This window comes from Blastomyces dermatitidis (genome assembly GCF_000003525.1).
Source record: "Blastomyces dermatitidis ER-3 genomic scaffold supercont1.3, whole genome shotgun sequence".
Classification (NCBI taxonomy): Eukaryota; Fungi; Ascomycota; class Eurotiomycetes; order Onygenales; family Ajellomycetaceae; genus Blastomyces; species Blastomyces dermatitidis.
The window spans coordinates 5,581,638-5,597,195 of record NW_025544776.1 but is presented as its reverse complement, the minus strand read 5'-3'; the positions used below and the strand labels follow the sequence as shown (position 1 = coordinate 5,597,195).

Sequence of the window (15,558 nt, the reverse complement as noted above, 5' to 3'; positions counted from 1 at the left end):
GGACAGCATGGAAATGAGTACCCCGTATATTGTAAGGTGTATCTCATGAGACGCGCAATGTATGCTCATGATGTAACTAGCGGAGAGAGAGACCTTCTTCCCCTGGTCATCTGACTTGGATCAAGAGTCCGAGGTCTTGTTGAAACATATCTCCAACCCACCTTATACTCTGTAGTTACTTACCCTTACGCTGGTTGGTAGTTATATTGAGAATCTGCCGGTCCGGAGATTTTCCACAAGCTAACTATCCCACCCCACCACCACCATTCGGGCACTTACGCAGCGCAGCTTTTAGTCTCCTCAAGTTCTCGATTTTAGCGCCTGAACGTGGTTTAGTTGATCTTCGACTTTGGGAGGAATGCCAATTTTGTATTTTGTGCGGAAAAGGCGCTCCCTCCGTTTTTGTAAATTGTAATATCAGTTTCCTAGATCATAATATGTGTCACAACCAACCTTCATCTGGCAGAGCAATGGAATATGTATGGAATCCACCCTGTAGCGTTTTGCGGGAATCCAAATATTCAAATGCCAAAAGAAGCAACATCTTATCCCGGAATGGACGGCAAGTAGCCAGACCACATGTAACACGCCAACTCAGATCAAGCGGGTATGACATTTCTACCTGTCCATACAGTAGGTACCACTTTCTTTGAAGAGATATCCAGAACCAATCGAAGAAGCTCTGTGACATCTCTGGATCTTGGGGGTGCATGATGCCAATTAGGTATCTCGTTTATCATCTACGAATCACAACCCGCTTATCGATGCCTTCTGTTGACGGCTGTTAGCAACTAGCCCATCTATGAATAGTCCCTATTGCAGGCAGCGAAGCACAGTATTTCTTTCGATTGAGTTCCTGCAAGAGCCACGTACTTGCCCGTATAACTGTTAGAGAAACCCCCAAAATGAGAAAAATGGTGACCATCTTCTGTTGCATCCAGCAATGGGAAAGTGCCCCGTATTTATAAATCCCTTGCTGCAAAACTATACTGCATAACACAGACAAACATTACAATCGGCGCACCTTGGTCCAATAGCTTTTGGATAAGTGCCTGGGTTGAAATTGAATGCAGGTTCCGGAATATATCTCCTAGTGGTAGCCCACTTTGGAGCGATTTGGAGATGCCCAGGACGGTTCAATCGGCATACCACTTGCCCCTCAAACCCCTTGTATTTGCGGGGAAGCTCATGGGATCTATCCCCGCATTTCCTAGCATACGGCGGGCCCTTAAGAAGTCAGTTTCGCATCCATTGTAGTAGAAGAAAACAAACATCGACTCCAGGGCTCAAATAAACATAAAGCAATCAGCGCAACGAACAAAACGAGTTCTCTATTCCGATATGGCCTCCCTTGCAAAAATGAGATGGGGTACAATCCCGCTCCAGACCACTTATAGAATGGCACCGCAAAGTGCAGTATCGCGATTTCCAGGATGTCTTGGGAGGTCAACAACGCCATTTGGCGATAAAGGCTTAGGTAGTAAACGGGAGGCTTCGACATCGACAAAGCAGCCTGTAAACCTCAGTGCATCCATCGCTTCAAAACTGTCCCTTGACGGAAAGGTCACGGTCATCACAGGTAAGCATCAGTGGAGACATCCTCATAGAATCCATTCGAAAATCATTAACTTTCTTGTAGGAGGGACCAGGGGAGTTGGGTTGGCGCTTGCTGAAACAACGGCTGGCCTCGGTAGCGAAGTGGCCCTTCTTGATATTATGGAGCCTCAGGTGGACATAAACAAGCTGCAGAGCCAGTTTGGGACGAGAATAAAATACTTTAAGTCCGTTAGAACCCATACTGTTTCATTAGCCCCCGAATAGATACTAACAATTGAGCTTGGGGTAGAGCCGATGTGACGCAAAAGGGAAGTCTAGAAAACGCGTTTTCAGCGGCAGCGAAAGAATTTGGCCACATCGATAATTGGTAAATATGCCCAGTCGGTCTCGAACCATGTGCATTTGGCTGACTGCTTTGTGATATAGCGTGACCGCTGCGGGGCTTGCATTGGACAAACCCTTCTTAGAATACGGGTGGGAGGAATCCAGGCGCATTCTTGATATCAATGTGAGTCTCTGCATGCTGATATCCCGTTTATCTCTTCGATAAACGGCAGCCTGGAAGCAGGGAGCTAACCGCCACAGGTTATTGGTTCCTTCTTTTCTGCTCAACTGGCAGCACGCCAAATGATGCAACAAGGCACTGGTGGCTCGATCGTAATGATCTCATCCATGGCAGGCCACTGCGCCATACCGTCGCAGAGGGTTTCCATGTATGGTGCATCGAAAGCAGCAATCAAGTTGCTAGGAAAGTCCCTAGGGGTAGAAATGGCACCACACAACATCAGGGTCAATACCCTCTCTCCAGGGTACATTGCGACTGAAATGACAGAAGGCCTCACAGAACTTGAGCAAATTGTCAACCGGATCCCGCCGATGGGACGAATTGGCCAGCGGGACGATCTCACCATGGCAGTCGCATACCTGTTGAGCGAAGGGGCTTCATACACCACAGGGGCAGACATACCTGTCACCGGAGGATTGCACAACGGTAGAATAGAACTTTGATCTCGTGAAGGGAGTAGTACACTTATGGTAAACGCTCAACTTTCTTTCTCCTGTTGGCGGCTGAGTGAGGTGTGGATCGATGGCCCATCAAATTGTGCACCGCCTATACCACGTGATTTTGTTTTATGTAACCGGAGTACAGTAGTTAGGTAGAATACAATCCAACTCAGCTCTCTTCTCAATCAAATACCCATTCCCTGTACAATTTCATCGAGGACGCCAGCACAGCCTGTTGGCGACAAGGCGATAGAAACTCCATAATCCATTCTATAATAGCTCAAAGAAATGCAAGTAGGACAGGTCGGGTAGGAAGGCAGTTTGCGAAGGGGTGTCTTGTCAATACGCCCTCATTCAATTCTCCTTCAATTATCCAAGGCGCTGTATTCCAGAATCCGTGTCAATAAACTTCTATCGTTCTCATCTTCTATCACCCTAGCTCATAACTCGTCTTCCAAATGGCTACCTGCGCCCACACCGCCAAACCCTAAAACTTCAAACGCCCCTAGATCAGCTCTATAAACCGTCCTCTTCTTGGGCAACTTCCCGTCGACAAAATCTGACCTTACGGCCTTCGCCGTACAGGTACTAGGATGACGGAAGAATTTATGCCATGTCCAGCACGGGTGAGCAGCATTCGCTGGCAGACTGCGCGGAGCTAAATGGCGTACAGGTGTCATATTTCCCGTTGATAAACAGAATTGGGAAATTTTGTTTTTGGCCTTGAAATGTCCTGCGTAGCGGTCGGCGGTAGTAATCTTCCATTGTGCGTAAGGCCAGATTCTCCCAATGAAACTGCCTGCCATGCCGAAAACACCTGCTTGGGCCTTCACAAGCGGGTACATTTCTTCCGGGTTGCGAGCTCGAAAGGACGTATCAGTACATGCTGTGCCTCAGCGATCGTCTGAAGTTGCAAAGTTCCATTGGAGTGCTAACTGAGTGCCAGCAGAGTGAGCGGGAGTGGAGTATATGGTAGTGAGGGCCAGAGTATTGCTGTGAAATTTTGAGTCACGTTCAGGGACAGGAAAGCCGACATGTATGAGTATCGGCTCGCATGATAGAGCTGCGTCAAGATAAAGCCCTTTATCGCAATCAGTAGCGCCGTTGCTGGAGTGGGATTCCCGACAAATGGCACTAGAATAGGTGGAGCAGTAAATGGGTTCGTTCATTCGACCATGATGGTTAATAAAACCAACAAGCAACTTCTGTTCAGCTGTATCCATGTAAAAACCTTTTGACTATGAATGAGTTCATCAGGCGTAGTTCATAGAGGCCGTGGAAATAGGAGGTGTAGGGGTTAAAGAATTACACACCTTTGTTCAGTGTTTGGCTGAACTCGAGAGGTTGAGGCTCGTTTCCAACTCAAGACGCTAGCCTAGTTTAGATTAATTAACTAGATCAATAGCTAAACCCAACCTCACCATACTTTGAAATCAAGTTCCTCTGAAAACACATACAATCATTCCAACTGAATCTGATGCAAACTGTTGCAAAGCAGTAATTATAATCTTCCGTTCGCAAAAGGCTCAAAATGTATCCTCTTGTTTTCCACGCGGATAACAGGGTTTCAGGGTTGGCTCCATCTGCAAGGGTGTTGTCACCTTCATGCAACAACAATTGGTGCAGAGCCGTTGGTCCAATATCAGAGGCCATCATCATCTGTGGATAATGTATGTCAAGCCCGGCCTATCACAAGTACTTCCTCAATTTTCCACTAGCCTCTACAATTCCAATACGCTCCCAATAAGAGATTCATCACCAGCGGGCAAGTTCGTAGAAATTATGGAGTACGGCGATTCGGATTGTTACGGCCGTGACTCCAGAATGATTTATGCTAGTCGTCCCCCTGTTAAAGAAACATAAGGTGACTTGGAATCTCATCGTGATGGTTCCTGTATCCTAATATCCCGATCTTTCATCAAGCCAGGTAAGTATCGCTTTTAAAAGCCGAGAAAACAAACCATCGTTGGTATGGTAAATATTGCACTACTAAATGTGATGGTTCATCCGATAAGAAGAATTTACCTGTCGGTAGCACCAAACATGTGGTTATTGGAGACTTATTATTAAGTTAACTTCCAACAAGAATGACTATTTTACCCGTTGAGCCGTGAATATTATTAACCGATTGGTAGCAGGTAGCAGAACATAAGTGGCCAGGTATCAACTCTTCTTTCCCTTCGAATTTTAGATAGACTAATAATCTCGGCCAAGCTTGTAGTAAACATTATAAAGTCTATAATCCAATTTAAACATGTAAACTTGAAACAATCGTTGCTCATCACAGACAAAAAACTATATTATTGACCTACATCGATAACGGAGCAAGCGGTGTGTAGGTATGATATTGTCACATCCAGTCAAAGAGAAACAACAGTGTCAGCTGTCCATTCATCATTGTATCGCCTGTGCCCAAGGGAGTAAAACCGTTCATCATTGCCTTTTTTATTTCGCGTCCAACCTTGCTGCAAGTTTTCACCCTTGATCCACGAAACTAGGACGTTGTACCTCGTGAATCTAAAATGAAACCGGGATACTTGCATATTGTGCCATGTCATACCTTTTTGAGCATGATTGTGTGATCGGGGGAATACGACGCCGCGATGGATTGACGAGTGATATGTTCCTATGTCTGAGCCTATTACAACTCCGCTATGTATGGCCTTGACATATGGAAAATCCGTTATTTTGCTCATTATTTCTTGTTTATTTTGTTAAATACGTACACACACACCCAACCATCGTCGCCTGCTACAAATGTCATTGGCTCCCATCATCGAGGTAGATCGCGAGATAAGGGAACGTAAATACATGAAGGGATGGCGTTTTTAATTTTGAAGTCAAAGAACTGGCGCACGTAAATATCGAAGGTACATTTTCTATCCAGCTAGCATTATAAAAAATGCTAGTTAGAAATGTACCCAAGCAAATGAGGTTGGACTGAAGGTAAATAGAAAGAAACATTTACATAGAGTCAAAATCTGTGAAAACGTTCAAGGAAAAGGGAAGAGAGAAGAAACAACTGGGCAGGTGGGATAGTTAGTCAATATTTGCAAAAAGAAGAGTTTAATAGAGGTGAAACAACGCTGTATATATTGCCGGGGGCATCGAAATCGTATAGCAATCAATATAAAACATAACGTTTGGGATTTAGACATTAAGGTGGTGGGCGTGGTCCAATGATTTGTCTCCTGGCACCATCAAACAGCCCGGGACCACCTCTATTCTGGTTATCTCCGCCCATATAACCATATTGGTTCACGTCCCACGCGCCCTCACCCGGCGCCGTGCCCGCTGTACTAACCCCTCGTTTCACGGCTTCCTTTGTTTGCTTCTGGTTCTCTTCCCATTCGCGCTGACGTTCGCGTTCCCGTTCCATTTCGCGCTCAAGTAGCGATTTGGAGGCCCAGCCTCCAGCTCGAGTTTTCTGAGTTGAAGCGGCACGCCTGGCATTCTCCTCGTCAACTTCTAAAGTTGATGAAAATTCAGGAGGCCTATGAGAAGTCGGGTGCGCGGGTTCGGGGGCTTGATTTTTATCTAAGAAACGGTCTGTGCGACTTTTATTAGTGTAGTTCGCGGGGTCTGGTAGAGGGCGGGATGGCGATGGTAGATTCGTATTTTTAGGTAGTACTACCGGTGGCTTAGGGAGTGACCGCGGAGGTAGAGAGGGTGGGGTAGGCTCGTCAGCAGGAGCGCTATCCTGGGAAGCTTGCCACTCGGATCTAAGTAGCTTGCGCTCTTCCGCTAGGGAAGATGCATCGTAGCTAGGCTTCACCGGGGTAGGGCGGGGGTGGCTACGGCTACGAGATTGGTTCTTCCGCGACTCCACGACTCCTTGATTGATCCCGCGAGACCGAGCGAGTTCCTCGCGCTCGCGCTCGTACTGACGCTCTCTTTCCTTGGCAAGCTCAAGTTGCCGCTCGAGTTCTTTTATGCGTTCACTTTCACCAGATGCAGCCGTGGGCGTTTTGGCCTGAGAGGCTTGATACTGGCTGAGAAATTGGCCGTTCAGTCGGGAATTACTGAGCTCTTTTTTCCGTAGTCGTTCCTTTTCCAGGCGTTCTTCCGTCTCTTTCTCCTCCAGGCTTCGACGACGCTCTTCTTCCTCCCACTTGCGTTGCTGCTCTGCCCATCGGCTCTTCTCTTCTTCTGCTTCCCTCCGTTCTTTCTCCCTCATCTGCAGGGTTTTCTCCTGCCACAAGCGTTCCTCTTCGGCCTTGGCTCGGATTTCTTCTTCTTCAAGCGCTGCTCGTCGTTGGCGCTCTTCGTCTTCTCGTTGCAACCTTAGCTTTTCTTCTTCCGCTTCTCTTTCTCGCCTCCTCCTCTCTTTATCCGCTAGGCTAGGCACATGTGGCGCGGCACTTGTAATTTGCCTTCTGGCACCAAATGATATTCCAAGGTTGCCCTGATTTGCCCCTCCCATGTATCCATATTGGTGTATATTCCAAGCTGGTATGGTCGTGCTTTCCTCTTCTTTATTGGACCAAGCACTAACAGCATGCTTTGGTGATGTGGTATTAGAGGAGGGTTTGGAAGGGCTGTTTTGTCCAGAAGTTGAAGTCTTTCCAATGGGGTTAAAAGTGGCCGAACGCGATTCACTAGCGTTACTAGCACCTCTGCCCCGAGTGTAAGACGGCCGGCCAAGACCAGCACCTTGGCTAGACCCAGTAAGTTGAGGACTCATGGCGTCGCCCTTATTCTTGATGCCAATCGCTCGCGGAAACTTCCCCGGTTGAAGTGCATTGGCTCGCCTGCTAAAGGATCGGATGCATTGTAGCACCTGCGCGGGATCTTTGTATTCGTAGAGATCGACGGTAAGAAATACGTCGTGCGGCTGGAGGCTCAGAGGCGCGACTTGGCATGCGCGGAGGAAATGCGATATGTTTTCCATTTGAACGAAAGGCATGGTTGAGTCTCTGTATTTTACGCCCGGAGAAACGGCGAGATTAACAAGCCTTGCATAGTTACGTTAATAGAAAGTCCTACGCAAATCAAACAAAATTCAAATATGCATAGTCAACTTACCGACAAAGAATTACTCCACTCTTCAACAATTCTAATAAATCTCCCCTAGGTAATTTCTCATGCAGTACCTCCTCTATCCACTCCCGGATTTCATTGGCTGCCTCCGGTGTATATCGTGACAGCCGCAGACTGCGAAGGTCTCTGTCTAACGACGAAACCGATGCCATGATGAAAGCTGGGGATTTTCCGTTGCGTGATAGGACGTCGAGACGGGAATCGGATGGATATTGATCAGGAATCAATGCGGTATTCGGAACTCAGGAGAAGTGTAAACGGTTGCTAGCGCACAGGCATCCAGGCGGTAGGAACTCGCGCTCTGCACGATTATCTCAAATGAATCAAAGGAGAATAGGCCCATAAAGCATATAAAACTGGCTATAGTTTTGCGCGCTAGGTGTGTTGCCCATTGATGGGGAGTTGGCGGGTGGTCGAGGGGTTGAGGAGTGAAGGCGAAGGATGGATGACGACAAGCGGGTATGGTATGGTATGGTTGACATAAATAGTCAGCACGCGCTAAATTTGTTTGCGGCGAACACTCGCAAACGCTCTCTGAAAATCAACCATTTCTCTCACGGCCATGCTACGATAACAGTGCAGGGGTGTATTGGGGTGTTCTAGGGCTAGAATACATATGTTCTACCCAGACCATAAATATGAGCCCGATAAATAGCTTGTGGTTCAAGTGGAAGAGCCTGAAGCTTCCCTGGCGCAGAACCTTTCTCGCCGGTAAGTTCACAGACGAAACTCCGTCATAGATGCTCCCTCTAGCTTGGTGACTGCTTTATTGGAATAATATAAAGAGCTCTTCTAATAATTCACAGGAAAGGACCTGAATGGAAATACTTTCTGGGAATTTAAGGACGCTCTCAATTCCAAGCGACTCCGGCGCATCGTGAAGTACAACCCGAAAACCCACCTTGCGGATGTGAAGGTTTCCCGTGAGTCATCCGCCATAACTATCCCATCGTCTCAAACCTGCAGTTAATCATTACAAATCCATAGTCCATCTATCTTCTACAGATATGCTGCTAACAGTACTGGCATCCGTAGCGCAATGGCATCAGTGGCTTCGGTACACTCGCCAGGAGCCCCCAACCATACAAGAACAGCAAAACGACCTTCTCCGGCAAGAGCGCATGAAACATCTCGCCAAACTCGCAGATGAGCGATGGGCTAGCAAGCCCTCGTTCCTGGACAGGCCACAGGGACAGCAGTCCGGTCCCACAACGAAACCCTCCCACGAACCCCATCACTCCGCCGCCCAACCTGACCAACCGGCAGGGGTACAAAACACCATCGAGAAACAGCCAGTACCCAATGGTCAAGGTAACAAAAATAAATCCCCCTGGGCTCGAGAAACCGGCGGACCAAGTGAGAAATGGCAACCTGAATCGTGGAATCCAACTCCAAAAGGCAGATAAATTTGAACATCTGATGGTTGGGATATCAAACTAACATGGGATTTCGCCAACGGTTGGGCTGGAGAAGACATATTTCAAAAAAAAAAAAAAAAAAAAAAAAAAAAAAAAAAAAAAAAACGACCCTCTCCATTGCGCACGACAGAACGAACATTGGGTCCCTCTGCTTTCCGGACAAAACTTGTGGATGCCTAAAGTTATCGTTGGATAAAATTCGACACCAATCCCGTCAGGCACTCACACACCCTACAACCGAATTCTTGTACAATACACTGGTGGCGATTTTCGGAATACATATGTAAAATAAATAGGCTGAAAGGTAATAGAGGTAGGATGCCAAAAGGAATGGGTCAAATTCGCACCCAACATGCGACATGGTTGCTGCTACTCTGATAATTTGACTTGACTGGCATGAAATCTGTGGCGTCAGGTCTAAGAGATTTATCTCCCCTTTCACTAAGAGTATTGAATAAGAAATGCTCATTATCCTGTACATTATTGATACTCATATTAATGAAGTTATAAATAATTTACTCTTCAATGCTCTCTTGCAGGAGTGGTTATTGCAAATGTTTCAACAATACATCCGAGCCATTCTGTCTTACATACAGTTGCCTAGAGTGACAGATATATATGTGCTTATAAAATTATCATGCTTTACAAAGGAGAGTGAATCATACATCCACACTTATAAATCACTAAAATTAAAGTTTCACTTTTTTATTATATTTAAACAAAATTCTATATGATTTTTGTTTCACTCATAATTTTCTACTAGGTATCTTTTCAGTTCTATAAAGCATTCGGATAAGCAAATACTAATAACAAAATACACATAACACCTTAGCGCCAACATACATCGAATGTGTCCATAGGTACATTTTCCAACAAGTGTGGGTTGGGCACCGACCGCTCGAACCAGATGCCACGGCATGATATACAATCTACACAACATAACGTCCTGTACTCCGCACCTGCGCAAAATCGTAGTACGCCTTGGGAGAAGGGGAGAGAAAGGAGGCGAGGTCGGCTATATGCATCGGAATATTTATCAGGTATGTCTTGCAAACCTCGAGTCGGAAGTGTTTCCCACCTAACATTAGGTCGTGATATATATATATATATATATATGGTTACAACAACCGTTGCTTGTTTCAAGTGCACGGGGTTATGCAGCATTAGGAGAATGGGAAAGACAGGGGGCAAAGGTGGAAGAAAGAAAGAAAGACAACCAATGGATAATAACCATTGATTGTAAGTTGGTTGTTGGTTTACTTGGCCTTTGTATCTTATTTGAACGTTGGCATTCGTATTAATTGTGCTGTTGGAGGCTAGAGGTATCAGAGCGGCGCTGGTGAGAGCCGTGGAATAAGAATACCTTTGTCGCTAAGAAAAATCAAGGCAAAATAGCAATTGTAGGAGCGGTGGGGGAATCAATCAAGGGATATAGCAGCGTAGGAGGTCCTTGTATCTGCAATACAGAATGTAATTCTTCAACAAGGAGCAAAGTGTAACCAAAACAGAGATCAATCTAGGTACTCGAAGTGACCCAGGTATGCAGGAGGGAGAAAACACTTGTCAATCACAAATAGAAAAAAATAAGCAGAGCAAAAAGAATTCAAATAAATTTTTATGATCCCTCTATTATGTAACTAGCTTCGTTTCCATCTTAGCTTTCATGTGCAGATAATCATTATACGTTGTAAGGTATGGTTGGCGGCAGTTTGATGTTCTTCCCTTGTCTTCAACAGAAAACTGCTTCAAGCGCCTCAACATCGCCGCCAGCTCTTTTAATTGCCAGCATCGCCGCCTCGCTGAGTTTGCGTTGTTTTTCGCGTGCTTCCTGCTCTCTTCTTGCCTTGGTCTTGGAGCTTCCGCTTGGCGCCACGCCTGTTAGAAGCTTTTGGCTATCCTCAGGGGTAAAATTCACAAAAGAAACACTCATTGGGCGTTTGGCGGTTGGGTTTGAATTGCTGTTTGGAGTTATATGTGCTCCTTTAATACCCCTCTGCGAATTCGTGGGAAGATTAGAGGCTTTGCGGATATGAGTCCTGCGTTGATGTTGTTGGTCGTGAGGACGTATTTCTGGCTTTGGCTTTGGCAGCCGGTTGGTTAGGTTGGTGGATGTTGATCGAAGAGGTAAGCCTGGGGATTTGATGTTGGCTAGGGCTGGAGAAACGGGTTGGCTATTACGAGGCGGTGCATATTGTCGTTGGTTCGGGGCCCCTAATGGTGAAGTCCGGGAGATATTATCTCGTGTCAGTGCAAGAGGCGTATAAGGTGTACGAGCCATATCTTCTGGACAAGATATTGCAGAGGCGGAAAGAGGAGGTTCTCCCACTGATCCCATATCTGGAGATTGCCCTAGGTGCATCATGTTGGTACCTTGCAGTACTCGCGTCTGGTGGGTTCGTGGCCTTTGAGGGGTTGGTGCCATGACTATGGGTTGGTAGGTACTCTGAGAGTAAGAATTGATGTCTGATGGCTGCCACCAATTTTGGTTATCAGGTGTTTGAAGGTCCGGCGTCGAGTAATGGAAGGAAGGTGCATCAATGGACTCGCTATTCCATGACATAGACGACGGCTCGGATGGTTGGGAACGTAAAATATGATGGCTAGGAGGAGAGTGACTCGGGCTAGTAGATGTTGCTGGTCTCTGTTGGTTGACATAAATATGCCTCATGTCTTGATCCGTACAAGGGCCTGGGATTGGTGTACTTTGCGGTTCGTTACTCATGGTAAGTAGGTAAGCAGGCTTTGCGACGTAGTCGTGTTGCAATCCACTATCTTGCCCAGCCAAACGTGATATGTTTTCGGGTTGCCCTGGTCTCGGTGATGATGTTGGAGGGAGCGGGGTGCGGTAATCATGAGCGTGTATGCCGAAGCCCTGGAAACGGTTTGGCCATGATGTGTGGTATGCCATTGCAAGGCTCGCGTGCCCTGAGGAGTGCGTCAAGTCCAAGTGTGAGGTGTGTCTGCGGATCGATTCTCTGAAGTTATTTAATTCATGATGGCGAGTTCCACTTGGTGATGAGGGGTTGTTCTTGTATATATGCTGGGGAGGCGAAGGTGGTGAGGATGTATATAGACTGGGATCCTTGTGATCATGAAACATAGCCTCCAAACCAGGGCCAGGGTCTCCAAATTCTGAATAGCTATGACTGGAGCCAAAATTATGTTTATCATGCATTTCCAACGGTTGGTCAGAATGAAAGGATAACAGGCCATTGCGCAGATTACGAGCCTGCAACTCCTTACAGGGTGTTCCTGCATCAAAGAGGGTGTTGACATCACTGGAAAAGGGTGCATCTTGTGCCTCTTTGTCGGTAACATCATGCAATGGTTGCATATTAATGTGCTGAGTAAACATAGCACGGAGCGAGTGCTGTTTGGAGAAATAATTGGCGGGGGCTTTGTCGACCGTTTTCATCAGATTTTTTCCACCTGCTTGACGTGATAATTAGCTATGGAGGAGGGGCAGAGAAGGCACCTTTATAATTTAAAGAAGAGGATTGGGGGGGGGGGGGGGAGGGGGGGGGAATCATACGCTCAGCAATAAGGACTCAGGGATTTTCCCCCGCAACTGGACCTACTGGCTTTGACAAAGGATCCCCCCAGGTAATTGATAACTGTGGGAGAATAACGCTCATATAGCAGAGAGTAAAACAAACAAAGCACCAAGGCAACGCGCCAACGACGAGTGTTTGGAAAAGTCAAATCAGGCTCCAGATAAAATATTCAAAAGGGTCCCCCTCAGTATGACAATATGCTTCATTCGAGGGGCAGCTGAATCTCGTTTTCCGGGAGAAAAAGAAAAAAGTAGGGAAAACAATAAAAAATAAAACTAAAAATAAAAGGAAGCCTGCGAGAGAGAAAGGGGGGTGCGCTTTTTATGATCCAGGCTAATTAAGAAAAAAGAAGTTAAGAATTGCCAGAAATGATTTACGATCAGAATAATTCAAAGATGGTCAGTCATCCACCGTCGCTGTGGCACCGCCGTGGACCCAGCATTTTGCTCAGGCCATGAGTGAAATAGTTGTGGGCATGCTAGATAACACTTGCAGTAAAATCAAGACCCCGAAGCAAGACCACTACCGTGGATAGAAAAAGCCGTTAGGGTTTGAAGCAGTGAAGACAAAGGAAATGGAGTCTAGTAGGACTAAAATAACAGATTAGTAGAAAAGAAAAGAAAAAAAAACTAAGCCCCCTAAAAAACTCTAAATGAGATCTCCTGATCTCATGGGTAAGAATGCCCATCAAACGTAAGAAAAATGCAGATACAGCATGGAAAAGGAACTACCACAGTTGCACAGGATGGGGTCCATGCAGAAATAATAGAAGCCTTACGCAGGTTTGAAATTCCTCGACATGTTCCAGAACTAGCATGTCTTTGGTTGAAACTGAGATATATCCAACGGCCGCTGGCTTATACACCGCAGGTAGGTAAATCGCGCCTGCAATGCAAAGGTAATTGGACCAATATGAGGTAATTGTTGATAGGTACTAAAGTGTGGTTACGACGAGGACAGAGGGGGGGAGTTCGAGATAAACTTCCAGTAAACTCGCCTGGTCATCGATGTGATTTGCGGAGGGGATTATTATGATGCGTAATAAAAACGCCCAAATGTCCTCTCTCTTCTCCACAGGGAAAGCGTGAAAATATGGGTAAATCCCAGGCTAATGGTGCCTGATCAATCGTACCTATGCGGGAGTTGATTCCGGGGGGATTTTCACTTGAAATCTTCCGGCCCAAAAACAGCGACCCCATAGGATCCTCATCCGCAGACGTTGGGTAGATGTAAGCATAAGGCGACAGTTCGGCATTCACACTGTACACGCCGTCCACGTTCGCGCGGCTAGAAGCGCTGCATGGAGGATGAGAGCACGTTTTCTGGAACCCACGGCTACAGACTCGTGGTCGAAGGATGCACTTGAAGCCCATGACTTGGAACAATTCCACGTTTTTGGCACAGGCGCCATTCATTTTACGGGGTAATGAGGTTGCTATCCAGTTCAACAATTAACAAAGACTGTCAGGATTCGCCGCTACGTCGATCCTTTGTCTCAATGACCAGGGGACGAGCGGGGCGTAGACGATCTTTTCCAGGGCGGAAAATAAAATTTTGAGTACATAGTACTTATATATCGTATGTACTTGGCAACGATGCCCATGAATAGACCATTCAAGCTCAGAAGCACAAGCCACACTGACCAGGCCTTTTTTTGAAAAAAAAAAAAGGAAAAAAACCATGCAGGGACGTCGTTGGGCTTGATATTGGAAGAGGGGACATATCCCCGATGAGCCAGCCATGACCGGGATGCAGCCTTCTCAGCCAACAATGGTACCACATTGCCGGTAAAGAGAAACCTGATTATGATGTCAGCTGCGATCTGGCGATAATAGTACGGATTCGAAGACAGGCGGTAAGGATAGGAACTATAGCAATAGCGTTTTGGGGTGTGGTCTTTGTGAAAGATGAAAGCTTTTTTGAGGTTGGAGGCTTCCTCTTTGTTCTGGTGCTTACATAATCCAGAGCCTAACCTAACGCTTGTCCCCGCCCCCGCCATTTTTAGGCTCAGACACATCCAATTCCGGCGGTCTCCCTGTCCGTCTCCTCGGCATGTACAGGCACATTGTGCATTGCGCATTCATTCCGCCGCTATATATGGTATATGGACGTGCTGCAAAGTTGCATGCCTTGCCCCTCTCCTGCGCAAACCCGAGTGATCTTAGACAAGTTCGAGTTTCCATTTAAGGCACTGTTGCATCGTTGGCAATACAGACGCAGTGCGCCAGAGCCAACCAGTCGGATTCAACTTTATCAAATGCAACAGAAGGGGAAGAAATTATTCCCTGCAGTTTCTTCTGTGTGCTTTACCTCTAGAAAATAGCTAATATTCAATACCTACTTATTTTTCTAGGCCGCAGAAACAAACGCAGGATGGATCCACAAAACCTTCAATACCAAATAAAATGGCCTCTATATGTGCGTATATATATATATATATATATATATATATATGTATATTGCACTCGGACATTACTACAGAGCAGAGCTCAAACAGCATAACAATAACTTATTTTAAATTTAAAATAAGTCGATAATACCTCGTACATGGGCCATTAAATCACAGCATCAGTTAAACACCATGTGAGAATTGGCAGTGTTGTATATAGCCAGGAAGAACACGGCACGAATAGGAGTCCCGCGAAACAATACTGCTCCCAGCCGAGAGACTCCATGGACATACATCTGCTAATTATTGATTAAATGCTAAATTTTTAGTATTTTGAGATTATACCCAGAATTGTTAAATTTATTCATATGTGTTCGGTTTCCCCTGATTTCATATCAAGCGGCGCACTGGCACATTTTATATCAAAGGAATTGCCAGGAAGCAAAAAGCAGTATTAGAATTTTGATCAGGTTTTGATTCTGCACTACTCCGTAGAGAAGTCTCAATCTCGAGGTAAGATACATAGCAGCAGCACGCTATTCCGATTGCCTTGGATTTTCGTGCTCAATATGACATGCGCCAAATACGTAGTTAC

At 46.1% G+C, this 15,558-nt stretch overlaps 7 protein-coding genes across 8 annotated transcripts; 2 read left to right on the top strand and 5 right to left on the bottom strand.

Annotated features, from left to right (window-relative positions):
• The first annotated feature begins 1,019 nt into the window (after nucleotides 1-1,019).
• BDCG_03370 (short-chain dehydrogenase/reductase SDR) lies at nucleotides 1,020-2,747 on the top strand. Its single transcript, XM_045418969.1, has 5 exons — nucleotides 1,020-1,579; nucleotides 1,640-1,781; nucleotides 1,847-1,924; nucleotides 1,984-2,065; nucleotides 2,143-2,747. The coding sequence occupies exons 1-5, from the start codon at nucleotides 1,342-1,344 to the stop codon at nucleotides 2,563-2,565; spliced, it is 963 nt and encodes a 320-aa protein (XP_045275419.1). The 5' UTR covers nucleotides 1,020-1,341; the 3' UTR covers nucleotides 2,566-2,747.
• Nucleotides 2,748-3,002: 255 nt separating this feature from the next.
• Nucleotides 3,003-3,407, bottom strand: BDCG_16739 (uncharacterized protein; the record flags this gene model as incomplete). The annotated part of the gene is made up of 1 exon (XM_045425931.1): nucleotides 3,003-3,407. One exon carries the CDS (start codon nucleotides 3,405-3,407, stop codon nucleotides 3,003-3,005), a length of 405 nt encoding a protein of 134 aa, XP_045280416.1.
• A 48-nt stretch (nucleotides 3,408-3,455) lies between these two features.
• Nucleotides 3,456-4,169, bottom strand: BDCG_16738 (uncharacterized protein; the record flags this gene model as incomplete). The annotated part of the gene is made up of 4 exons (XM_045425930.1): nucleotides 3,456-3,696; nucleotides 3,876-3,937; nucleotides 4,020-4,046; nucleotides 4,164-4,169. 4 exons carry the CDS (start codon nucleotides 4,167-4,169, stop codon nucleotides 3,456-3,458), a joined length of 336 nt encoding a protein of 111 aa, XP_045280415.1.
• An 85-nt stretch (nucleotides 4,170-4,254) lies between these two features.
• BDCG_03368 (calponin domain-containing protein) lies at nucleotides 4,255-8,473 on the bottom strand. Its single transcript, XM_045418968.1, has 2 exons — nucleotides 7,588-8,473; nucleotides 4,255-7,517 (listed from the first exon to the last, which is right to left on the bottom strand). The coding sequence occupies exons 1-2, from the start codon at nucleotides 7,752-7,754 to the stop codon at nucleotides 5,720-5,722; spliced, it is 1,965 nt and encodes a 654-aa protein (XP_045275418.1). The 5' UTR covers nucleotides 7,755-8,473; the 3' UTR covers nucleotides 4,255-5,719.
• BDCG_03367 lies at nucleotides 8,076-9,709 on the top strand. 2 transcript variants are annotated; one of them, XM_045418967.1, is made up of 3 exons: nucleotides 8,076-8,313; nucleotides 8,409-8,525; nucleotides 8,638-9,709. In XM_045418967.1, exons 1-3 carry the CDS (start codon nucleotides 8,241-8,243, stop codon nucleotides 9,006-9,008), a joined length of 561 nt encoding a protein of 186 aa, XP_045275417.1. In that variant the 5' UTR covers nucleotides 8,076-8,240; the 3' UTR covers nucleotides 9,009-9,709. The 2 variants fall into 2 exon arrangements, with proteins under 2 accessions (XP_045275417.1, XP_045280414.1); XM_045418966.1 differs by having other exon boundaries at nucleotides 8,125-8,313; nucleotides 8,590-9,709.
• A 1,040-nt stretch (nucleotides 9,710-10,749) lies between these two features.
• BDCG_03366 (Wet1-IV) lies at nucleotides 10,750-12,435 on the bottom strand (the record flags this gene model as incomplete). Its single annotated transcript, XM_045418965.1, has 1 exon — nucleotides 10,750-12,435. The coding sequence occupies one exon, from the start codon at nucleotides 12,433-12,435 to the stop codon at nucleotides 10,750-10,752; it is 1,686 nt and encodes a 561-aa protein (XP_045275416.1).
• A 1,140-nt stretch (nucleotides 12,436-13,575) lies between these two features.
• BDCG_16737 (uncharacterized protein) lies at nucleotides 13,576-13,989 on the bottom strand (the record flags this gene model as incomplete). The annotated part of the gene is made up of 1 exon (XM_045425929.1): nucleotides 13,576-13,989. The coding sequence occupies one exon, from the start codon at nucleotides 13,987-13,989 to the stop codon at nucleotides 13,576-13,578; it is 414 nt and encodes a 137-aa protein (XP_045280413.1).
• Between the last annotated feature and the right edge of the window lie 1,569 nt (nucleotides 13,990-15,558).